General features: G+C 51.8%; 1 protein-coding gene and 1 long non-coding RNA gene across 5 annotated transcripts in view; one reads left to right on the top strand and one right to left on the bottom strand.

Annotated features, from left to right (window-relative positions):
- The window catches only part of WNT7A (Wnt family member 7A), a 60,927-nt gene that overhangs the window by 22,108 nt on the left and 13,408 nt on the right, over positions 1-25,411 (bottom strand). The window contains exon 3 of the mRNA XM_032328557.1: positions 15,192-15,463. Coding sequence (XP_032184448.1) covers positions 15,192-15,463 — 272 coding nt within the window. The remainder of the gene's footprint in view (positions 1-15,191; positions 15,464-25,411) is intronic.
- The window catches only part of LOC116581894, a 28,503-nt gene continuing 16,050 nt past the window's right edge, over positions 12,959-25,411 (top strand). For 3 of the 4 annotated variants that reach the window (XR_004282465.1, XR_004282389.1, XR_004282510.1), the window contains exons 1-4: positions 12,959-13,192; positions 15,027-15,214; positions 19,788-19,870; positions 25,053-25,183. This is a non-coding gene — a long non-coding RNA (uncharacterized LOC116581894). Of the gene's footprint in view, positions 13,193-13,938; positions 14,057-15,026; positions 15,215-19,787; positions 19,871-25,052; positions 25,184-25,411 lie in introns of all 4 variants that reach the window. The other variant, XR_004282417.1, reaches the window with a different exon arrangement.

Here is a 25,411-nt window from a genome sequence, read left to right as displayed (position 1 = left end):
CATTTATTATTCTCTGCCAGTAGATTCTCTCTATATTTGATTATTTGTTTGTCCTCTATTTTCCCTCTGGAATGTCAGCTTCATAAAGGCAAGTACCATCTAATCCCAGAGCATAAAACAGTACCAGAGACACAAATAGGTGCTTAATAAACATTTGTTGAATTAATGAATGCATGGATTTCCATCCCTTTCTTTTAGCTGGTCTGGTGATCTCACTGGGAAAATGTCCAACTTGCCAGCAGTGAGCTCAGCTTCTCACCCACCCATTCAACCAGCCATCCTTCCCAATAACTATCCATTCATCCATCCATCCATTCATTGACCTGTCCAACCATATAACCATTCATCCAACGACCCTTCCAAATACTATCCATCCATCCATTTAGCCTTCTAAATACCCATCCATCCATCCATCCATCCGTCCATCCTGTAGTATCTATCCACCTGATCATCTATCCGTTCATCCACATGACCATCCACCCACACATCCCAACCAACTCCCAGATGATTAGATCTCTTGTCCTGGTGTCCCACAATCCCCTACAATCCCCTTTACCAAATCCAGCTCATGCATCACGAACACATGCAGTAGGTTCATCATTTCCCTTTGTTATTACAGTGTAAGAACCTTAAAAGCAGAAATTGTGTGTCTCATTTATTACCGATTTTCAATGCCTAACACTTAGTGTTAGTGAAGGTTTCTCAAATGAGTATTTTTTCCCCTTTCTCCTTATTTACTTGTTCTGCATTTCCTAACAGCCTGTGAGCTCCCTGATAGCAAGCGCCACTTTTTTAGCCATTTGAGGGTCTCTAAAGTCTTGCACTTGACACAAAAAAGATACGCTGTAAATATTTAACAAATGAGTGAATGAGTGAATGTGCAGAAGAGAGGAATAAAGCAAGAGTGTAGACTCTGGAGCCAGACTGTCTGGATCCAGATCCTGACTCTCTCTGTATTAGCTGTGTGACCTTGGGTGAGTCAATGAACTTCTCTGTGCTTCAGTGTCCTCATTCTATGAATGAGGCAGATAATAATACTCCTCATCTCACTGGGTTTTTATGAGATTTTTATGAGTTAATAGATATGAGGTACTTAGAATAGTGCCCAGAGTAAGGCAAAGGCTACCTAGGTGTTTAAAAATGAAATCACCATTTAAAGCTGGCCCACAGGAACAAATATCAATGGCACAGAGTCTTGAGTTTAAAAGGTGGGAAGGAAGTGTCTGTCTGAGCTTGCCCTGTTCCCACAGGAGGCCTGCTACAGCAAACACTTTTTTTCCCAGCCAAACTCGGATCATTTTGCAAACTACCAATATTATGTCAGGTGATCATAAGGGCTATATAGAAAAAGAACACATGGAAGGGGACAGGAAATGGTGAGGCCGATGGGACAGCAGTTTCAAATAGGGTGGTCAGGAGAGGGCTCCTTAGGAAAGTAATATCTGAGCAAACACTTGAGAAGATAAAGAAATAAAGGTCTGGATGGGGAGCATTCCAGGCAGAAGAAATAGCAAATGCAAAGGCCCTGAGGTAGGGATAAATATACCCAGTATATTTAAGGAAAAGTGTAGGTCGAACACAATGAGTGAAGAGGAAGTAGAGGGAGATGAGGTCAGAGGGCCACAGGAGCCCAGGTCATGAAGGGCCTTGTCCAACACTGTGAAGACCTGAGAATGTGTTGGGAGCCACTGTGAAGTTATGAGCAGAGGAAGGATGATTTCATTTTTGCTTGAAAAGACTGCAGGGGACCAAGGTGAGGAGCAGGGAGATAAGCTAGGAGGCTGTGGTACTATTTCAGGGAAGAGGTGATGATGGCTTAGACCAGAGGATCAGGGATATAGTTTGTTAGAAGGGGGAAGATTCTGGATAGATGTTGTAGGCAGAGCCAACCTTCTGGATGTGGGGTGTGAAAGAAAGAGTCAAGGACAAAGCCAAACTTTTTGGCCTGGGCAATTGGAAGGATGGAGCTGCCATTTCCTGAGCTGGAGGGTAAGAAAGTAGGAGCCTATTGATGGGAGCAAGATGAGCAGGGAGGTTTGGGACAGGTGGGGCTTCCCGCAGACATCCTGGAGTGGGGAGTGGGAGGCAGCTGGATGTGTGAGGCTGGAGCTGGGACGGGAAGTCTGGGCAGGAGACTGGATTGGGCAACTCTGCAGGTCCCAGAATGTGGCAAGATCTTGGGTACCCGTGTCATGGGTCCAGAAAGGACAGGAGCAGGGCCCTCTCTGGAGGTGGCTGCTTAGACATGACTGACAAACCCAGATGGACTGCCCCTGTCTTGGAGGGCCCAGGACCAGTGTGGCATGGCAATGGCTTGTTCCCCTTGCGACCTTTTCTGTTCGGTAAAGTGACAAATCCTGATGATCTCCCAGACATCTCCTTCTCCCCAGACCTTTTAGCATGCTACTTGTCTGGCATGTGGGAAAAATAGAGCTTGACAGTTAGAAAGATCCTTAGGAATAGAATATAGGGATTAAAACCTTACTGTAGCTTTAAAATGACCACTATGGCTACTAATAATAACAATGTTCATAATAGTAGCTACTGTTTTCCCAGCCCTCATCATGCAGGAGAGCATGGGGCCCAGCACTCTGTAGGCATGAGAACCTTCAGTCTGCACAATGGGTCTGGGAAGTACCAATCATTGCCTTTCTCCTGGCAAAGAAACTAAGGCTCAGAGGGGGAGGACTGCCCAAGGTCATGCCACAAACAAGTTGCAGAGCTGGGGTTTTCCTGTAGCTCTTTCCACAGCATATCACTCCCATCTCTCAGCTCAGAACAAAAGGCCAAAATCCCTTCATGAGTCAAGAGCACAGTGTGGCTAGGAGTCCCCCCTGCCCGGCCTCCCTGCCCAGGACCCTCAAAGCCCAGGAAAGAATAACTCCCCACCCTCGCAGCAGACTGAGTGGCACCCAGCCAGACTCTCAGTTGCCTCACCTGCAAAATGGGCACAATTTCACCCCTCCCTTGGAGGTGCGTTCTGAGCCTTGGCCATCAATGTGTTAAAGAAAGGTTTTGTGAGGGTGCCTGGGTGGCTCGGTGGGTTGAGCCGCTGCCTTTGGCTCACGTCATGATCTCAGGGTCCCGCATTGGGCTCTCTGCTCAGCAGGGAGCCTGCTTCCCTCTCTCCCTCTCTGCCTGCCTCTCTGCCTACTTGTGATCTCTCTCCCTCAGGTAAATAAATAAAATCTTTAAAAAAAAAAAAAAGAAAGGTTTTGTGAATTACAAAGTTATTGTTACAAATGTTATTGTTAAGGACACCTGGGTGGCTCAGTCAGTTAAGCCTCTGCCTTCCACTCAGGTCTTGATCTCAGGGTCCTGTGATTGAGTCCTGAGTCGGGCTCTCTGCTCAGCACACATATTTCATATATATATATATATATATATATATATATATATATCTCACCACACATACATACATATATATACATACTATACACACACACACAATAGGCACTACTGTGGGCTGAGCAGAGGCTTCATGGAATGCAAGCTACAAAAGCAGGGAGCTGGGAGGAAATCCTGACTGATGCTTTCCACCTGAGCAACCTTAGTGTACCACATAACTATTCTGTGCTTCAATTTTCCTCATCTTGTAAAATGGGAGTGATCACATAGGTCCTACGCTACAAGGTCACTTGGAATGAGCCAGCACATGTTAGGCCTTGAGAGAGGCGCACAGAGCAGCTGAGTGCTGTTCTCCAACAGCCTGCAACCTCCTGGCCCACAGCCTGGCCCCACCCCCCACTTCCTGGGGAGGGCCTGAGATGAGGTCACTCATTCCGACCCCTGGGATGACCCAGGAGCCTTAGCTGTTCAGGTTGCTGCCTGGAGCTCAGCTGTCCATCTGTGGAATGGAGTTCACAAGGATTCTCCCCCCAACCCCATTCCCCAGGGTTGTTAGGCCAGTGAAACGGGTAGAATTCTGTGAGCGGTGTTTATTACCTACATCTCAAAGACACCCCGCAAGGCCAAGATTTAAAGAAGTCCCTCTGTCAGACAAGGAGCCCCTTTGCAGGACACACTAGCACCTGGTTTTCTCCTCAAAGGACATGCAAGTGTTCAGGACTGGGGAAAGTGACCTGCGTGCTCCCTCACATCCCCAGCCCCCCTCCTCTTCTCTCCCTCTAGGACCATTCCTGCCCTTCCCCTCCCCGTCTTCCCCCCACCTCCACTTGGCTCCCCCGCCTCTCATCCCAGCAGATTTGATAACACCCAGGAGTCCCACTTCCCCCTCCTGAGGACAAAGGCAGCAATTGTCCCTGGTGGGCACCTTTTGACTAGGTCTCACCATGGTGAAATCGAGCCCCCGCGACTTCACCTCACTTGGGAGGCCTGTCAGGGCCCCCTTCTCACCTCAGGTCGGTTTCAAATGAGCCCCCTGGCTGAAGGGCCAGCGGCCACACCGGGGATTCCTTCCAAGAGAAATCAGATGGCAACCATTTGAGAACCCCTTGGGCTGGCTAGGGGCCAGGAGGTGAAAGGATTCGCTGCCACTGCTGCCAAGACCTTCCCGAGTCCCCTTAATAACAGCGCCAGCGTCTGTGCCCACTGCCACCCACCCTAAGCTGGCCAGGTGCCGTCCAACGCACCTCCCCACAGTGACGAACCGTCTACATGGAAGCCACGAGTCCCACACGGGTCCTAGCCCTCGAAGTGCAGACTGCAGGACTGAGTGTCTCTTTTCATTTGGTTTGTAATTAGTTTCAATAGAAATAGCCCCACCTGGCCTTTGGCAACATAGCGGATGGCACAATTTTAAGCACCCCGTGTCACTGAGAGCACTTACTGTATGCCAGGCCCCATGCTGGGCTCTGGGAGATGCCAAGGTGACCCCCACAACTGTCTGTGGGGGATAAGGGGGGAATTGGCAGGGGGAGACGATGTGCCCCCCCTGCAGGCTGCCTTCACAGGCTGAGCAAGCCCAGAAACCCCGTTAAAACAGAAGGAACCCCAGGTCTCTGATCAGGTGTAGGCATTCCTGGGTAAGGCCAGGTCTGGACGTCTCGTCCAGTGGCACCCTGAGCCCCCCACTATGACAGCCCAGATCTCCTTCCCACTGCGGAGGAACAATGTGAAGAATTCTCTTCACACAGCCAACTTCCCTCCTGGTCGGAAGTGTCCTCTCCCGGGCAGAGGATGGTTGGCCCAGGACTGACCCAGGACCCGGTGCCCAGAGTGGGAGAGGATACACAGTGCCAGAGTCATCCACAGCTCCCAAACTACCAGATGCTGGGGTCCTTTAGGGGCTAAGTGAGGACTGTAAGCTTCCCCAAAACAGGGGATCTGAGACTCTTAGAATCTCGGCGTGTCAGAACTGGGTGTGAGGATAAATGCATCTAAGCCCAAGAACCCCAGAGGCTGGTGAGACAGTTCAGTGGTCAGGAATGGAGTCTGGAGCCACATGGCTTGGGTTCAAATCTGAGGGGGAGCTCCTGCCAGCTGTGTGGCCTTGGGCAAGTTTCTTAACCTCTCTGTTTCTCAGTTTTTCCCTTTGTCAAATGGTGACAACAGAGAATGCTAACCTCATTAAACTTTAGCTGGAGTAAATGAGTACATGCATTTCAAGAGCCGATATTAGCATTATGCCTTTATTCTCCCTGCAAACACACACCTTCCCACTAACCTATTTTTTTTTTTTTTTTTTTTTTTGGTAGCTAGTTCTCACCAGAGCTGAAACTGACATCTTCCCTTATTCCTCCACCATTTTCATGAGTCCTGGTCTTGCCTGCTACCCTACCACCATCACCCCTAGCCCATCTTTCATGATTGTGGGGGTTGGGGGGGAATCACCCAGGCCAGAGTGTCCAGCCACCTCCCCTGGGCATACCCTGGGCTCCCTGTGGCTCCCTGTGACCTGTTCTCAGGTCGGGGTCGGGAGGTGGTCTCTGCCGCTCACGTGGAACGAAGGGGGCTACTGAGCACCAGGCTCTGTGGAGCTGGGGACCCAGAGATGTTCGTCCTCTATGGGCTCTGGCCCTGCTCCCCATCCTGTAGCCTCCCAATCTCCTCCCCTCCCTTCCCCAGCACCACCACAGCTATCACCACGGCATCAGTGACTAGGCCCGGCCGGGACCTGCCCTTGCTGTGTCATCAGAGAAAACTGGAAACAACTCAGGCCTCAGGGGTATCCTCCATCCAGGGCCTGGGCTGGTGTTCCTCTCACCCATCCATAGCAACTTCTACTCCAGACCTATTCTGGCTCCTTCCTCCGGGCCTGTATACCCTAGACTGGTCATCCCAGGGAGTTGTCCCCAGTGGACCACCCAGCTCCCACATCAGACCTTAGCCAGCCCAGCTCCCTGCTGGGCTGGTGGTGGGGACCAGGAGTGAGACAGAGCTGGAAGCCAGGCCCCAGGGACACCTCTTACACCCTCCACTCTCCTGGCATGTGTATGGTCTTGGCAAGGGCTCTCTACATCTGGTGTCTGTCTCTCTTAAAAGGGCCCAAGGAAGTGTCTCAGTTCTAAAATGGTTCTAGAATTATCTTCAACTGTCCCAAAGCCACCGTCCTCCAGAGAGCAGTAGGGGCTGGGTAGGGTTGTCAGGTGGCAAGGCTGAGCGTATCGATACGGCCCAAAAAAGTGAGCCTTGACCTCAAACCCACACCTTAAACCAAAGTTAACTCAAAAGGGACCAGAGAACCTTGAGGACACTTAGCTCAGTGAAATAAGTCAGGTGTAAAAGGACAAATACTGCATGATTCCACGCATGCAGTCAAATGCATAGAGACAGAAAGCAGGATGGTGGGTGCAGGGGAGGAGGAACGGGGAGTTAGTGTTTCATGGAGACAGACTTTCAGTTTTTATGAAGATGAGAAAGTTCTGGTGATGGGCGGAGTGGGGATGGTGGAGCAACAAGACAATGTATTTATACCACAAAATGTACATCTCAGAGTAATTATGATGTTAAGTGTTAGATATATTTTACTGAAATTTAAAATAAATAAATTTTATGCAGTGCCTGGGTGGCTCAGTCAGTTGAGCAGCCGACTCCTGATTTCGGTTCAGGTCATGACCTCAGGGTCCTGAGATGGAGCCCTGTGTCTGGCACAGAGCCTGCTTCCCTCCCTCTCCCTCTGCACCTCCCCTGCTTATATTCTTGCAAATAAATAAATAAATAAATAGATAAAATCTTAAAACACAAGTTAAAAAAAAGAAATAAGCCTTTGTTGATTTAAAAATAACTAGTTAATTTAAAAAACGAATCACAGACTTCGATGGAAGATGGAAATCTATAAAAGCTTTTAGAAAAAAACATAGGGGAAAACCTTTGGGGGCCAGGAGTCAGCAAGTTCTTGGCCACTACCAAAAGCAGCTCCCAGAAAAGGGAAAACTGATCAGCCGGGCCTGATCAAACCTTAAGACGTTCTTGCCTGGAAAAGACCCTGGAATGAGGACGGATAGATAAGCTACACGCTGAAGAAAAAAAAAATAAATTGCAAACTATGTGTCTGACAAAAGCCTAGCATCTAGAATAAATAAAGAAATCTCCAAATCCCACAATAGAGACGTAAACAATGCAATTAGAAAATGGACAGAAGACATGAACAGCCACCGCACCAAAGAGGATCTATGGACAGCAAATAAGCCCATGGAAGGCCATTCCGCGTCATCGGCCATTAGGGAAATGTTCATGAAGACCGCAGTGTGATATTGCACATACCTACCGGAACGGCAAAAGCAAAAACCAGTGACAACACTCAGTGCTGGTGAAGATGCGGGGAAACCGGATCCCTCGTGCATTGCTGGTGGGAATGCACTTTCTTACGAAGCTCAACATATGACTACCGCACATCCCCTCAATTGCACTGTGGCGCATTTATCTCAGAGAAAGGGAACCTCGTGTTCCCCCCAAACTGATACCTAGATGTTCAATGTGGTTTTGTTTGTAATGGACCTGAACTGGAAGCCACCCAGACGTCTTTCGATAGGTGAATGGTTATAAAGAGACTGAGGCACAGGCACACCATGGAATCGGTAATGGAAAGGAATGTACCGTGGATAAACACAACACCTTGGATAGATGTGGAGGGAATAATGCTGAGTGAAAAAAGCCGATGCCAACAGGTTAGATACCGGAGGATTCCATTTTTACGACATTCTTAAAATGATAAAATTGCAGGAACAGAGAACAGAAGAGAGACTGAGGACAGCGTTATGGGAGGGAGAGAAGTAGATATAGTTCAAAAAGGGTAGCACAGGAATTCCCACGGCGAAAATGTTATGTGTCGTGACTGTACCAATATCAGTATTCTGGCTGTGATATTGTACTGTAGCTTTGCAGGCTGTTGGAGAAAGCCAGGCAAAGGGACACTGGATCTTTCTGAGTTCTGACCCCTCCGTGTGTATTTATAATATGTTGACGTCTGAAATTTAATTTAAAAATACAATAAACCCAGAAAGATTTGAATTTGAGGTGAACAACAAAGAGCTTTTTAGTGTAAGTATGTCCCACATAATATTTGGGACATACTCATACTAAAAAATAATTCATCATCTCGAATTCAAATTTAACAGGGAGTCCTGTATTTTATCTGACAATCTTACTCCTGGGGAATTCCCCAAGGTAAGAGCAGATACTTGTCATTTTACTCATTTCCTCAACAAATATTTCTGAGCTCTTACTATAAGCCAGGCACTGTTCTAGGCACAGGGAATGCACCTGTGAACCTACATCATCCCTACCTGGGGACTGACACTGCAGTGGAAGAAGACAGGCAATAAACACATAATGAGCTGTGTAAATAAGATAATCTCATATGGTGGTGTGACATAGAAAATAAAGCAGGGGAGTGTACAAAGAGAGCTGAGGCAGATGTAGGGGAGGAAAATCAGGGAGAGGGGGTCCCTGAGAAGGGGAAATCTGAGCATAGACCTGAAGAAAAAGAAGGAGCTAGTTGTGCAAAGATTGAGGGACGAGCATTCCAGACAGCAGAAAGAGCATGTGCAAAAGCCCTGGGGCAGGAATAAGACTGGCAAACTCCAGGAGTGTGTAGTTTCAGACAGAGTTGGTGTCCACTGGTCCTAAGAACCCTGTGTCTTCCCCTTCCCCACATGTCAGATCTAGAAACCAAAGCCCAGGAGGTCAAGATTTGTCTAAGGCCACCATTGGCCCATGCCCCTCAATTTTGGCTTGAAGCCTTTCCATCTGGGAAGGTGAAAACCCACATCTGCACTTGGATCTGGGGCAGAAATGGAGGCCAGGGAGGCCCAAGGAGGTCTCCTCACAGCCTCACCTGGTCAGCTGGCTTCAGACCAGGCAGGACTTGGCTCCTCTGGCTCTCAGCGTGCCACCGCGGACCACTCTATCTGGTCAAATATGCAAGTGGCCCTCCGGACGATGGAGAGGAGCATAGCTGAGTAAACCTTATCTGGGACCCACCCCAGCTACCAGGGCCAAGTCCCCAGTGTCCCCTGACTCATAGGCCCGCCTGCAGTCAGGACAGGGTGGGAATCCAGCTCCCAGGAGCACCCAGACCAGACGGGGCAGGGCAGGAAGGGACAAGACCGACCCCCTCCCTCCCTCCCATGAGCAAGAGGCTGGGCAGGGACTGGAAGGTGACTTCTCACTCCAGTGGAATTCCATCCCCCTGAGCTCACCTCCCTTGGAGCAAGCAGCACATTCCAGCAGGGCCAGCCCCGTCCCAGCTGGGCCCCTGTCCCCAGGGCTGCCTCTCTGGGGCTCAGTCACCAGACTCCCAGGAAGGGATTGCCGGGGGCCCCTCCCTCCCTCAAGGTCCTCAGAACTGCGGCACGCTTCCCTTTGCACAGCAAGATCTCCGACAGCCTGCCCTGCCAGGTGCAATATTGTGGAGGCTCTGAGAGGCAGGGCCTCTAGCCCCCTGGCTGGGGTTCCAGAGTTGGAATCTGGCAGAGGCTGGGCTTTTCTGCACCCCCACGGGGGGGCATTCTACTCATGCAGGGGAATGCATCTAGAAAGGTCCACCCCTGGCTCTGCTTCCACCTCCATGGCTGCTCTTTAGCTCCCCATAGTCCACCTGCCCAGTGCTCATCCCCCCAGGGCTGTGCCCGGCTCTCCTGCTTTCCCACTTGAATCCTCAAACACCAGGGCTTCTGTTACTGCCTCCTGCTGGTGGCTGCCTGGAAATGGTTCCAGCCACTCTCCAGACCTCTCTCCAGAATTAAGGTACAGGCATCCAGAATGCCCCTGGGTGCCCCCACTTGCTGCCCACAGGGTCTCTTAGTCCCAAAGGAACCCTAATCAATTTAGCCGGTGTCCCCTGGCTCCAGGTCCTGACCCCAGTGAGAAGTGGCACCCACCCATCTGTCCCAAACACAACTCAAAGTGTGTCTTGTCTATTCTGCTTCCTAAATGGCTGTCCCTCCCCACTCCCCTGAGGCCCCCCCGCTGGGTTTGGGAAGATCTTGGTGCCCTGCCCCCTTCACTCTGTTCTCTACTATGTCCCAGAGAGGGCCAGAAATCTGCCCAGACACTCCCTGACCAAAGCCCCTTCAGGAGCCTCCTGCAGGGGGAAGGGAAGGTCTCACTCCTTGAACTGGCATTCAAGGCCCTGCATTTGGTCCTAGCTCCCTGTACAGTCTCATCACCTATGACCCCTCTTTCCCAGACATACCGAGCACCCCACCAGCTGCCCGCACTGCCTAAACTATCCTCCTTCTTCCCATCTGCCTTGTGAATAGGACTCCTACTTAGCCTTCAAAGCCCTGCTTAGGATCCCCTTTTTCTTCCTAGAGGTCTCCAGACTAGCTCATCTCCCCAAAAGGCCGGAAAGAATTCACGCAAAGCCACAGATTCCACCACCCAAAGATTTCAGCCCCATGCCTCCAATACCTCTCTCCCTCCCAGCCAAAGATCCTATGATTCCCAACTCCACCTGTGAGAATGTGGACCTAATATTCTACAACCCCAACCTGAACAGTCTGGGATTTCAACCCAGAAATATTATGGCCCTAAAATGCCAGTAGACAGAGACTGCAATTCTAAAATCACTTTCCCGAAAGAGCTGTCAGGAACCACGCCCCCCGCCCCCCCCCCCACCCGGATCTTCTCACCTGGCCACTCTCACTCGACCTTGTGGACCACACAGTTGCAGGAGACGATGCGGGGAGGAAAAGCCCTGCTGGCCTGCAGCACTGCTGCCACCTCCCTAGGCCCAGGGCCCACATCTGCAGCGGGGAGCGCCTGGCTCCTCCCGGGCCCACACCCAAGCTGGAAATCTGTAAGGCGAGGGTGCCCCATAGCCTTTACCCTACCTCATCTGCCAGGTGAGGCAGTGGGCTGCGCCGGGTCCCCCCTCATGGGGCCTGCCACCACCTCTGCCCCTTAGGACACTTACCCTTTCCCCGACTTCCTCCTCCCTTTCTCTCTCATCACTGCCAACAAGCTCAGAGCCTGCAGTCGGGTTGAGTCTTGTCTTCTCACAGTAGGAGCAAGGGAGCCAGTGATAAACATATCTGTGATCCTTTCCAAGATGCTCAGCCAGGAGCGGCTGTGGGCTGGCCCCCTTTCTCCTGTTGGCTCCCTACCTCTGCTGTGCGTGGGGCCCATGGAAGCCTATTGCAGGGAAGGCCCCGTGGTGAGACCCCATGCCTTTGAATTAATAGATTGCACACTGCGAGACCCTGTGGCCATCTCCCCCTGATGCCTTTACCTGGCCCTGCCTAGCACCTGGGGATTAGATGGCTCAATGGAGGCCTCAGATAGGGAGGGGACCCAGAGCTGAGAGACACACTGAGCCTTCCTAACCCCCAGCTAAGTGGCTGTCCTTGCTTCTGACCCCTTGGATATGTGCCTGGGCCTCCAGGGTGCCCTGGAGCAGGGTGTGGGTCTGGCACCTGCAGGGCTAGGCTGGGAAGCTGTCTTCCCATTGTGCTCTGCCTGAGTGGTATGGCCACTGCCCTGGGTGACCTCCGTCTGTACCCCACAAATGGGCCGGACTGGTAGTAGTTCAGGCCTTTCCCTATGTATGCTGGGAAGTTCCAAATTCCACCTCCATGCTGTGGAAAATACTTAGTGCCTGAGTGAACGGCTGTTCCAGGAAGGCAGCTCAAGGGTTCTCCCAAACCAGAGTTAGTAGGTATGGTGAGGATCCCTTCAGCTCTGTTTCCCTGAGCTGGGACAGTTACACCTACTCAAAAACATCAAATTGGACCCAGCTCACTGTCTTCCCAGACCCTATTCCTCATCCTGTCCAAGGCCTCACTCTGCCTCCCCTGGGAGTCAGTGCCTAGGACTTCTGCTTCTCCTCTGCTCCAGAACCTTCCGTGGCTCACCAGTGACCATCAGGTACCCAACTATTCACTCCGTATATACGTGGAATGCCTCTTATGCCAGGCTCTGGTGTGTGGCCGTGCACGAGACACATAGGGTCTCTGTTCACATCAGGCTTATGGTCTAGGGAGAGGAGAAATCCCCAGAACAAGGCAACATCTGAAAAAAGGCTTGGAAGGAATTGAAAGGGAAGTTTCTCTGGGGAGAGGACATCTGAGCTGAAACCTGAACAGCAAGAAGAAAGCAGCCACAGGAAAAATCTGAGGGCAGAATGCAAGGCCCTCACTCCTTAGCTTGGCAAGTGACCTTGAAGCTCCTTGGCTGCTGTGACCCCCTTCAGGGATCCACAGACTAGCCTCCCTGGGCCCCTGAACTGGCCCTAAGTCCCCATCTCTGGGCTTTTGGCCCCTAGATCCCCACACCAGACTTGGGTTATCTTCACCTCTCTTTTCTGCCTAGTCCAACCTCACTCATTTTGGGGGACTCCTCCTCTAGGAAGCCCACTGAGGTTGGTTTCATGAACTCTGACAGCTCCCAGCATCGGCATCACCCCAGAGCTGCCTGGAACAGCAATCATGGCCATCATGCCTGTTGCAGTGGTGTGGCTTCTAGACCCCTCTCACCTGTGACGTCACAGAGCCTTTCTTATCCCAGGCTAAGAACTCTCTCTCCTTTAGTTCTCCCAGGGGCCCAACCAGGTAGGCACAGGGAGAGGGAAGCCACTTGCCTTCCTTCAGGGAGTAAGAGCTGCTAGGGCAGGAGGGAGCCCGGGAGCTGTGACCTCAGCCCTAAGGAGCGATGTGACCACAGAAACAGAAAAGAATGAATAACTGAGAACCTGGAGGGCTGTGCTGGCCCCAGAAAGGCGCTTCTGGCATGGGACTGAATAGGCAGGACCTCACACTTTACTCCAGGACACCATCCTGGGGTGGGCCAGGTGAGCAGCTCTGCATGAGTGACTCACTGCCGCAGCCTGGGCAGCTCTGACACACAGGATGTGGCAGGAGGCCGGAGAGGTGGAGGAGGGTGGGGGACCTGAAGACAGCAGGAAGGGCCAGCAAGCCGGTCTCCTTCCTCTGCCAGGGGGGCTGCTTCCCTGCTGGTGTGCGGGCTACCCCCAACACCACTTGCCAGACACACTCCCTCGAACGTGACACACGTTTGCACAATCTGTCATCCCACCCAACCTGGGCAGAGGACTAAATATGTGCCAGGCTCTGGGGTAAGAGCTCTCCACCTCAGCCCCAAGGACACTCTGGCCAGCTCTGCTTCCTTGCCGTGAAGGAAGGAGTGACAGAGCCAGAGTGGGAACCCAGGGGGCTGCGGCAGCACGTAGCGAGCCAAGAAGGCCAGTTGGAGAGCCAGACGTGCTGGGTTCGGATTCTGACTTGGCTCCTTAGCTGTGGGAACCTCTGCATGTTACTTCACGGCTCTGTGCCTCCATGTCTTCACCTGTGAAACAGGGACAAGGACAAGGCCATTCACAGGGACACCTTAAGGACTAAGTGAGCTGATAAACATCGGGAGCCAGAAGGCAGCCCGTTCCACGGACGTGCTCTTGCAGAACAAGACTTGGGCCATGTCATCACCTGTCCCCCAAAACGAGCAGCTTGAGGCCCACTCTCGGCTGGGAGATGGAGGTGTCTGAGCCTCTGGCGATTTTTCTTTTCATCTTTTCTGTAGCTTTTAAGAGTCTGCTGGTGACTACCCATTCTCAATGCCAACACTTAAAAAGGACGCAATTACACGTCAAGTCTGAGTCCGGCCACGGAGGGCCGGCATTCCTGCAGGGCCCCAGCAGGTGGGAACCAAGGTGGAGTCTGGTAAAAGGGGCCTGGGTTCCCTGGCTCACCATCTCTTATGCATGGTCTCCTTCACTCTCATTACTCCTGCTCCTGCCTGGCCCCTGTGGCCTATGGTGGTGCTCACACATGTCCTGTCTCCACAGTGGTCTGTCCCTCACCCAGGTGGCATGGAGCCCCACTCCCTGTCTGCCCTGGTTCTCAGGCACTTCCCTATGGAGCTCCAACCAGTCCCCAGAGACTTTCCTCTCCCAGCACCTTCTCCCAGCACCCCCCCTGGGAGCTCCAGGGGGGGCTCTGAGTACCTTGGCCTTCACAGGCACTCCCAGAACCTGGTCCCAACCTCAGGCCTCTGTCCTGGAAGACTGCCCACACCAGGCAGTGGGTGCCCCGAGTCACCTGGTAAAGATACCTGTGCTCGAATACTTCTTGGGACGGGGATCTCACTTTCTTGATATCTCAATCTGTTTCTCCATGGCCCTGGCTTGTCCTAACACTGGCAGGACCTGCCTCTCTGTGACCTCAGTCCCCATGGGCCCTCAATCCATACTCTGGGCCTGCAGAGCCTTGTACTCCCTTGCCTTGGGACAGCCAGCTCCTCATGGGACAGGGTGTCCAGCCCCCTTTCTATTCCAGCCACCTCTGATAGAAATACCCTGAAACATCCCTGACTCTCTTCTATAAAGAGCCCAGAATCCAGGAGGATCTGAGGAGACAATAAAGATGGAACAGTTGCCTCCCTTATTTTGAGCTCCAGATCTTGGTTAAGGTGACCAAGGACATTTTAGCGGCCCTGGCAGAACTCACTTCAACCCGTCCCCATTGTCAGAGTTTTGTATAGCTGATTTTTGTGGACCCAAGGATTTCGCATCCGTCCCTCCCTCTTTCCATCCTGCCGAGTTACATCCAATTGATTTTAACAGAGATTCGCTTATTCAGTCCCACCAGTAACCGCCACGCTTTATGCAGTACACAGGTCCTGACCAGCAGCAAATGGACAACAGCATCAAGCAGAACGCGGCTGAGAGCAGAGCCCTGTGGTTCGCTACCAGAGACCCAACACCAGTCATTAGGGATCAGCTGTTTTCCCGAACGTCTGCAAGAGCTGCCCGGCTCCCCTCCCTGGCTGCCTACCTTTCGGCCTGCCTCGTTATTGTGTAAGTTCATGAGAGTCCGGGCATTCTGCTTGATCTCCCGGGCATCCACAAAGACCTTGGCGAAGCCGATGCCGTAGCGGATGTCGGCAGAGCAGCCACCCCACTTCCAGCCCTCGTCCCGGTGGTACTGGCCTTGCTTCTCCTTGTCGCAGCCACAGTCACTCAGGTTGCCTTGGGTACAGGCAGCTGTGATGGCGTGGGCCACGCCAGCGGCGATGATGGCGTACGTGAAGGCAGCCTCCCGGCTCCCTGTGAGGGGAAGAGTAGGAAGACGGGGGTCAAGTCCAAGGCACCCCGGAAGAAGGCCAGACTTGGGTAAGAAGGGGAGCTGGGCTCACTGAGCACCATTCCTGACCTTCCAGAAATCTCCATCATGGGCTGATGGCCCTGCCTGATGACACCCCACTCCCCCATGCACACACCCACCCAGTCCCATCACTAATGCTCCTGGACGTCAACTGAGCAATGCACGAGAAAGGCATGCTGGCCAGTTGTCCAGCCTTTGGAAGATCGGATTTGGGGACCCCTCTGTTGATGACCACCTACTGCTCACCACCCTTGACATAGCTGTGTAAACTGTGCACCCGTGCACGCTCATAGTATCTGGCGACACACCATAGCAGCATTTCTTAAACACCTACGGTATGCACAGAGGCCGGGGCTTAAATCCCAGTAACGGGAATCCCTGGCTCTGTGTCTTTCAGCCAGCCATGACCCCTCCCTGTGCCTCAGTCTCCTCAGCTGTAAAATGGAGACAAAGCGAGTGTACTTTCTCAGAGCAATGATGGAGAGCATTAAGAATTGGGAGGTTGGGGTACCAGGTGGTGGGTATTATAGAGGGCACGGATTGCATGGAGCACTGGGTGTGGTGAAAAATAATGAATACTGTTTCTCTGAAAATGAATAAATTAATTTAAAAAAAAAGAATTTGTCCATGTCAAGCTGTCAGCTCCATGCCTGGCTCACAGCACCTGCCCGACACAGCAGGTCTTAGGCTCATGGTCCCTATTATTATTGCTGTGGGTCACCTGACATTTATAGGTCCAGCCCCTCCTCTTCACCACAGTCTACTCACTAGACTGTGAGCCTCTCCAGGGAAGGCTGGCCCCTGTTCATGTCTGTGTCTTTGAGCATCAGTCTGATATAGAAGGCAAGGGCTGGGGAAGGGGAGAGGGACTGCCCACAGTTAGGGTGGAAAAGGGCAGGAAGGAACCTGGACAGGAAGGTTCAATGTGGGGAGGGGGTCTGGGGAGCACTGAGGCTGTGCTTTCCCACAGGTCTTCCTGGCTGTCTGGAGATGGCCCTGTCAGGAGGCTGGGAGTAGTCAGTAGGGATTTACAAAAGCTCTTCAAGAGGGTGCCAAGGTTTTAAGTGATAATGGAAGGGTCTGAGTAGCTGGGCACAGCAGTGCTGTCCCCCTATCTCTTAACCTCTCTGAGCCTCAGTCTCTCCATCTGCAAAATGGGTTCAAGAGCAGTGTCAGGACAGAGATGAACCCAGGCATGGGAAGCCCCAGGTGAGCACTCAGCAAGTTAGCTCTTGCAGTGGGGTAGAATGGAGGTTAGGGAGGGCTCCCTGGAGGAAGAGGCTCCACACAGATGAAGCAGGGTCCACCATTCAGGAAGGGGCAGGGAGAAGGGTTCCAGGGTGTTGTGATGTAGATGACCTCAGTGGGGGTGGGGTGGGGGGAATAGGTGACGGGTGGGTGAGGCAGCCTCCAACCTGCTTCTGGCCTCAGATCATGCTGACCCACGCTCAGGTAGATGATATCCCCATTCAACCCTCATCCACCTCCAGGCCTCCCTCACCCAGGCTGCTAAGACACAAACAACCTGCCTCCGCACCCCATCCCCAGCCACCACCCTCGCGCTCTACAGACACAGATGCCTGTGTCCACCTGTGGGATGGGTTTACTACACCAGAGCCCCTGGCTCTGATGTTCCACGCCAGCCCATCCCTGGTACCCTTGTTCACACAGGGCTTCCAATCCCAGGTCCACCACTTCCCGCGTATGCCTTAGGCAAGTTCGTCCTCCTCTCTGAGCCTCAGTCTCCCTGCTTGGGAAATGCAAGCGATGCCAGTGTCTACCTGAGAGGAGTTGTGAAGTTCCGGTAGTATGTGTGACAATCTTAGCCCGGTGCCTGGGTCAACAGACACCCCTACCCTGGGCACTCTCTTTTTAACTGCATCTCAACCTCTGGGGCATGGAGAAGGACATGATTTGAGCACCTCCCAGATTCCTGGCTCTAAACACATCACCGATCGTATCAGTATTAGAAACCGTAAGTGTGTCACAAGGGCCCTGCAGAGGGCTGGGCACAAAGTGGCATCGACAGCGGACACATGCACAGACTCAACCTCTGGGCAGGCTGGATACCTGACAACGGTTATGTGAAATTAAGAAATGCTGTGTAAGATCTTCCAGTGCATGGTAGGGCTTCCTGGGAAGGAAAGGGAACCCATGGGGGCCATGTGTAGGAGAGAGAGCTGACCACCAGTAGGGCAAGCAGGAACAGAAGGTGGCCATCTCATGTTGCTGGGCTCTGCAGAAAAGGGAGCTGACGAATTAAGGCCTCAAGGACCAGTGATCAGGCCCTGAGTCCCACCAGGGCAGGACATTGGAAAGGAGCTAGTACTTGATGGACAGACTCCCAGAAAGAGGGTAGATTGGAAAAATCACCCCCTCCGCCAACACCTACATGCACCCAGCTAAGCTAGACAACAAGTAAGCAGGTCTGACATAGCCAGAACAGGAGGTGTGAGGGTAAGGGATGAGGAAACCAGAACCTCCTGGGACCTGGGAGTCTTGCCCTTGCCTTTGAGATTTGGCTCCGAATTGTCCCTCTGCATGCTCAGAGGCTGCCAGTTAAGGGCGAAGACTGGCTCCAGGCTGGTGATTCCCTAAGATCCCTGGAGAAGCAAAGACAAAGCCCCCAGGCACCAGCTCCCAGCACAGACTATCAGACACACAAGAAAATAATATACTGGAGACAGCCAACAGTGCGATTAGACCCTCAGTGACATCAAAGAAAAGAGATGGAGCGTATACAGAGAACAGGATGAGGGGCCTGGGGTCTTCCCCATTCCACCACTTGCCAGCTGTGTGACCTCAGGTGAGTCACCTAAACTCTCTGTGCTCCAGCTCCTCCTCCATAAAATAGGGATGGCAACCACCCACTTTCTTAGGGTAGCTGAGAGGATGAGAAAAACTAACAAAGGTAAAGCATTAACACAGCCCGGTATGAAGAAGGAGCCCCCAATATTAGATGTATTAAAATTTCTATTGATGATGGTAGTAACTGTTCTCTGTGAGAGGCTGGGGAGGTAAAGAGTCCAGGCTACCTTGATCTTCATTTATGGTTGGAGGAACAGGGGCCAAGAGAAAAGTCCAGCTTGTCCAGGCCACCCATCCAGTAGACAGCAGAGGTGAGCTGCAGACACGGCCTCTAGACACCTCATAGAGATCAAGAACGATCCGCAGGATTTAAATGACTTGAGGTGCAGTGGGCACAGCTGGCGGGCTCTGGAAGCTGAAAGGAGACTGGGTCCACTTTATCAGACCAAGAATGGAGTATGCAAATTGAGGAGGGGGCGGGAAGTCAGGCTTGTCATCCGAGCATTACCCTTCTTCCAGACTCCTCCCTGGGGGTGGGGCCAAGGGTATGGTGAGGAGGGGCAGGACCAGCACCCTTCCTGGTAATTTTGTGCAGGGCTGCTCTAACCCCTGTGCTTGATGGTCCCCTGGTCTCTCTGAGCCCCTGAACACACAGCGATGCAGACAGTGACGGACTGACAGCTACCTAAACATGGCTTCAGTTCCCAGGCACCTCCCTTAAGGTTGGGGAAAGGGAGATGTACCTTGACACTTTTAACTCCCCTGAGTTCAAGGTGGAACCCCCACACCAGAGTGAAGTCCCATCATGGGCCAAGGTCTTCCTCTCCCTGCCAAGCCAGCCCTCACCTCAGCATCCACTGCCCCCAGAGAAGCCAACTCTGTGGCTTCAGAGTTCTCAGGAACCCAGGTATTGGCTGCTCAAGTCCAATGCCTCTGGATGCTATAGGGTCACTGTGAACCCCTGCCGTTGACCTTGACATTGGGTTTGCCCGCCAATATCAGACTGGCACTGCCCAGTCCCACCTCCTTTTCTTCCTACCACCCACCTGAACACTGAGGATACTGGCCTGGGCATCAGGCAGGCTGAATGACTCCCATCAGGTCTGTTAACTTTCTGAAGCCTCTGTTGCTTCCTCTGTGAAATGGGCATAATGACAGCATCTGTGCATCATGGGCTGTGTAAGTAGACTGAATCATAGAACAAGGGGAAGGTGCTGAGCACAGAGCCTGGCATGTAGCAAGTGTTCAGGAAATGCCAGACATCATGGTTGTTTTTGTTATTATTACTTCCGAGCTCCATTTTGCTCCGTGATGCCATGGAGGTCAGGACAGCCTCACATAGAGGCAAGTGCATGGGGCTGATCCGGCCTAGTCTGTCTCTCTGCTCAGCCACGCTCTGGGTTCCCAAGGGGACAAGGACAGTGTCTGGCTCACTACCCCTCCACCTTTTTTTTTTAGCTCCCACCACAAGATGTGAGGGATGAATGAATGGGCAGGCCTGCATTCCAGCTGTAACCCTGCCAGAAGCTGGATGACCTTGGGTAAGTCACTTAACCTCTCTGCCCCTCCAAGTCCATGTCTGTAAGTATTACCTATTTCTGTAGGAGGAAATATATACCACCTGGCACATAGCTGGTATTTAAATGTTAGTGAGTGTTACAGTGATGATAACTGATGAACTTACAGGCACACCGTTGGGATGGAGGTACAGAAACTCTCTCCACCCCTAATCTAGTTTTCTCCATGGCCCTTCCTGCCATCTTAGATTTATGTGTTGATCATTTGTTCCTCATACACCATTCCCACTCCCACTGTCCCACTGGAGTATAATTTCCTTGAAGGCAAGAACTCTGTCATATTCCCCACTGGGTCCCAAGAATGACACATAGTAGGTAGTGGTACATTCTGTTGCATGAATGGGTGCATGAGTGGGTGGATGGATGGACAGATGGATGGATGAAGACTCCAAACAGTGGCCAACAACCACGTGACCGTTTTTTAGGGCTTATTTGCCAGGCGCCCTCCTAGGCACTTCAGAAAATTATGTTCACCTAGTCCTTAGGAAAACCACCCCAGGTGAAGTTCAGAGAGGGTCTGACAGCCTACTCCCCCCAGAATGTCTGCACCAGAATTAGCCACAGGCTGGGGTGGGGGGATTGTGGAGTTTTGTGGTGGGGGGAGAAGGGCACTGAGCACCTACTATGGGCCAGACCCACACTTGGCTCTCTGTGTGGTGTCTCCCAAAAGCCCCACTGGTAGACACCATTCCCCACAGTGTTACGGAGGAGGAGACCGAGACTGAGAGGTAGATGTGATTCACTGAGGCCCCACACCTACAAACTGGCCAGAACTGGGACTCCAGGCCCCTGTGTCCTTTCTCAGTCCCACCCGCCTCCCTTCCTGGCTTTTTGAAGCATCTGAAAGTCCATGGGTAACATAAATTTCTTTGGCTTAAGGCATGGATGCTTATCAAAATGCCATTTGTTATCAGTTAAAACGTATCAACAAATAATTTAGAAGACCATTGCAATCAGATGGCTTGCTAAGCTAAGAACAGGTTTTGATGGCAGGAAGAATGTAGAAAAGGACCCTTAAATTATTTTTCAAGATTTAAAAAAAAAAATTTATTTGAGAGAGAGAGCACTAGAGAGAGAGAATGAGAATGAGTTGGGGGGGCAGAGGGAGAGGGAGAAGCAGACTCCCCACTGATCAGGGAGCCCGATGTGGGGCTCGATTCCAGGACTCTGGGATCATGACCTGATCCAAAGGCAGACACTTAAACTGACTGTCACCCAGGTGCCCCAAGGATCCCAAAATCTTAAAACCTCACTCCCAGGGTGAGAGGCTATATAACAGCCTATCCATTCGTGCCTCCTGCACCCATCCCAGATGAATAACAACACCTTATTTTATTAAGGGGAAACTGAGACTCCGAAAAGGGATTTACTCAGGCAGAGCCAGGGTGCAAACTTGGAGGTCACCTGCTGTCTCCAGCCATTCCAGGGGACTGCTCTAGACCCTGACCATGCTTGGGACTCGCAGCACAGCCTCTGTCTCATCTGCCTGAGGAAGCCCCTTCAGCTGGGTAATTTCCTGAATGCCACCTTGTTTGTGTCTTAGGAGACATCTGCAAGAGTGTGTCTAGGATATCTGTTTTATTGCTGCAGAAACTATGCCCAATGGCACAGTTCACAATAACCATAGCAAAATTAAAAAAAAAATGCTTACTAATTTCAAGGCTCTTCCCTAAGCACTCATTATAGATCAAGTCGATCCTGGCAACTATCCAATGAGGTGTGGACCATTATGGTCATCATTTTACAAATGGGGAATCTAAGGCCCAGAGAGGTGATGCAGCCTGCAAGGATTTAAACCCAGTTGGCTGGGCTGCAGAGTCCAACCCACTCTCCTATCCCAAGGCCATGATACCCACTCTCCTGTCCCAAGGCCATGATACCCACTCAGTCCTACTGACCCCAGCCCCGGCTCTTTCCCGGGTCTTCTGCACAAAGCCAGTGAGCAGCTCACACTGGGCTTGGCCATTGCTGACCACGTGCCCTCCAAGAACAGACCTACCACTCTCTGCTTAGACCATCCATCTGTCCCTTCTACCCATGAGCCGAGGAAGAACCTCCATCAAATCTCCTCGACCAAGCCATGTGCCATGTTCCTTCGCTCCACAGATATTTCTTGAGCATCTACTAGCACTGGGGCTTAGGGATGCTGAGAGGAGAGATTCAGACACAGCCTTATCTCCGTAGGGAGAGAGACAACAAAATCACATCACTCAGTGGCAGCTGAGAACTCTGACGAACATACAACAGAGCAGTGCTGGGAGCAGGGGGCAACTGGGGTGGCTCGGAGGGGCCAGTCATGCAGCTCTCTCTGTGGATCAGAGGGCTCCAGGCCCATGTGATGACCCTGGTGTGATCTAGCCAATGGCAGAAGCAGGTAAACCAGGAACACAGGGGAGCTGAAGCTAGGTCCACCATCCTGCCCTGCACAGAGGCTCCCCATGTCCCCAGAATCAGAAAATAGACTCCTAGAGCCACAGAGAGAAAGCCCATGGGTTCCTCCTGGAATGATAGGTTCATGGAGACCAGGAGTCTCAACCAAGGTCAGCAGTGACTCAGTGAGACCAGGTGGACTAGACTCAGGCTCTCTTGGCTCCTGCATGGGGTCTCCACCTTCATCCCATTCCTCCTTAACTCTCCCCCCACCTCCACCCCATCCTCCTTAACTCTCGATGCAGGTCAATTTTCCATCCGGAAGCCCCAGTGGCTGGCTTCAGCTCAAAGCTTGGATAAGATGGGTCTTGTCCATCCCTCCTCTCTACTTTTTATTCAGCTGGGTGACCCTGAGCAAGGACTCTGCCTCCTTGAGTCTCAGCTTGCCCATATGTGAAATAGGAACCACCAGGAGGACACTGGCAAGTTGCCGTGAAGGGTCAATGCAGCCTCTGGGTAAAGAGAAGGTGCTCAGTAAAGCACTGTGTTAACACTGAGGGAAAATGGGGAGTCTGGCTAATGCCCTCCACACAGCTCAGCTCCATAATGATCCCAGCGGGTACAGAGGAAATAAACTGATGAGCCAGTCTGCCCAAAAGATTCCATTCCACCGCCCTGTGCAATCGCTGTAAATGGCTTGCACCGGAATATTATCTGGGTGTATTTACGGTATCTTACTGGAAACCACAAAGTGCATTGTATTTTTTTTTTTCATTTGCTATTTAAAGCCAGTGGGTCAGAGAGTGAGCAATCTGCCGTGACACGAGCTGAAATATATGATGATTTGGAAAATATACAGATGGAAAAAGGCTGCTTTTGCCAGTCCCATAGCATGGCGGCTCTCAGCCCTTCTGGGCTTGGAATGCCACATAGCTGGCTGTCTCCAGCCAGAGGACGCACAGAGCCTCTTGGTGAACAACTGAAGAATCGGGAGTGTAGGGAGTACCTGTCTGGGCTGAGGCTGGTTAAGATAATAGGTCAGTAGAGCTGGAAACTGGGAGAGGGGCGTGTGCAGCTGGATTCAACTGCGTCAGATCCAACCAAGGGTCTCTCCTCCCCCTGAGGCACACACCTCTGACAATCCGCAAAGTGTCAACGTCTGCCCCTCCTGCTTCCGTGCCTTTGTGTGTGCTGTTCCCTCAGCCTGGACATGCCCTTCTTCCCATCTGCCTGGTGATGGGCAAATGTAGCCAGGGCTTAGAAGCAGGGCTCTGGACGCCAATAAATCTGGGTTCGAGTGGCAGGACCTTGAGTGAGTTAATTGGCCTCTCAAAGGCCTTCGTTTCCTCCTTTGTAAATTGGGAATACGGGGACCTTTTAAGGTTGTTTGGATGGTGAAAAAAACGAAAGCTCATGACAGACTCGAAAGCTCATGACAGACTCGGTCCACACCAGGTAAGGGATCAATAAACAGTAGCTTTCACAAGATGCATGCTTGGTTAACCCAATTCTTCAGGACGCAGAGGCAGTGTCCCCTCCCTGAGGGAGCTTCCTGATCCTCCCTCCCTCTGGTTGTGGCCCAGGGCCTTCGCTTTCCTCACTTTGTGCTGAATTGAATTCTGTCCCTCCCCAGTAGGCTGTGGAGAGCAGGATTGTTTCTCTGAGAAGCGTCCACAGTCGCTGAATGAATGACAGTGCGTGTAAAAGCGTGTAAGCATGTGAGTGTGTGTGTGTGTGTCTGCCTGTCCACCATATGAGAGTTGGAAAGAGAACATTAGAACAAAAGACTCATCTCAAAGAATAGCGTCAGGAGGGCTAAAACCCAGGATGAACTGAGGCTTGCAAAAAAAATGCAAACGAGACAAAAAGTCCTTTGTTCACTGCTTCTAAGCAAGAATAGGGAAAGAATAGGTCTTTCGCTGGGGCAAGATGGCGTATTGTTAAGAAATGGCGCCGAGAAAGTGGAGCTGGCCCGCCCCTTGCTTCTGTCTCTTTCCTTCACTGGAAAGGCCTTCGAATCTGTCCCTCCATGCAGCCATTAGCTCACCAGACATGTGCTCTAGTCTCTTTCACTGCCCAAAATGGGCAAAAAAAGATGGAGCCATTTGTGTGAGAGGCGGATTCCCAGAGGAGGGATCTGAGGCCCAGCAGGTCACTCCAGGGAGAGAGGGAGAGCTGCTCAAGTGACTGGTCTCGAGAAGTGGTGACAAATGCCACCGGAGCAGAAGTCCAGAAATGCTTCCAAGTCACCTGGTTTGCAGACACAGGAAGATGGTGTTCCCCTCCTGGGGCCTGAATCCTAGGTCACTGGTGCCCATCCCTGGAAAAATTCTGGCAGGGGAGTACCAAACAGGAGGTTGTGAGTATCTGGAAAAGAATGCAGCCGTCCCCAGGAGCACACATCGGGAAATCACCATTTCTTTGTTGACAGTGATGCTGGGGACATTGCAAATTTCTCTATGTGCTAAGAATGTGATTATCTTCCCACATCCTGTCTCTCCCCTGACACAGGGGAAAGAAATTCTTCCAACAGCTCCCCTCCCAGGCAAAGCCCTGCCGGACTGATTCATGTCCTACTCTTTCTGCCCTCCGTGCTGTATACCCTAGAGTCCAGGGAACCTGGGTCCCTCTGGATACACTGGCTCCGTGCTGGGTCACACCTGCAAGCCTGTCTTGACTGCTTCTCCTCTGCCACAGCCTTCCCTCCCTCAGTTGTAGACCAGCCCACCTACAGTCCACCTGGTCCTCTGCCCAGTGCCCTCTCCTCTCTTATCAGATTCCAGAGCCCATTTCCAGCCCTGGCCTCGCTGTCTGTCCCCACCAAACAATGAGCACCCTGAGGGAGGAGCCTGTGGCCGATTCATCAGTCTACCATGCAGAAGATTCTAGAGAATATCTGCGGGACGGGTAAGTGAATGAATAGGTAGACAAACTGTGGGGCAGGGAGCGTTTGTGGTGTGTGAGCCCAGGAGAATTTAAATTATATGAATTCAACCAAAAGCACCTAGGGGAAAAGAAATGAAAATACCAAATGCATGGGAATGTAAATTTGCGTAGCCACTATGGAGGAGAGTATGGAGTTTCCTCAAAAAGTTAAAAACAGAATGACCACGTGACCCAGCAATCCTACTTCCA

This window comes from Mustela erminea, chromosome 1 (assembly GCF_009829155.1).
Source record: "Mustela erminea isolate mMusErm1 chromosome 1, mMusErm1.Pri, whole genome shotgun sequence".
In the NCBI taxonomy this organism is placed as follows: Eukaryota; Metazoa; Chordata; class Mammalia; order Carnivora; family Mustelidae; genus Mustela; species Mustela erminea.
The sequence above is the reverse complement of the archived record's forward strand: the minus strand, read 5'-3'. Positions and strand labels throughout refer to the sequence as shown.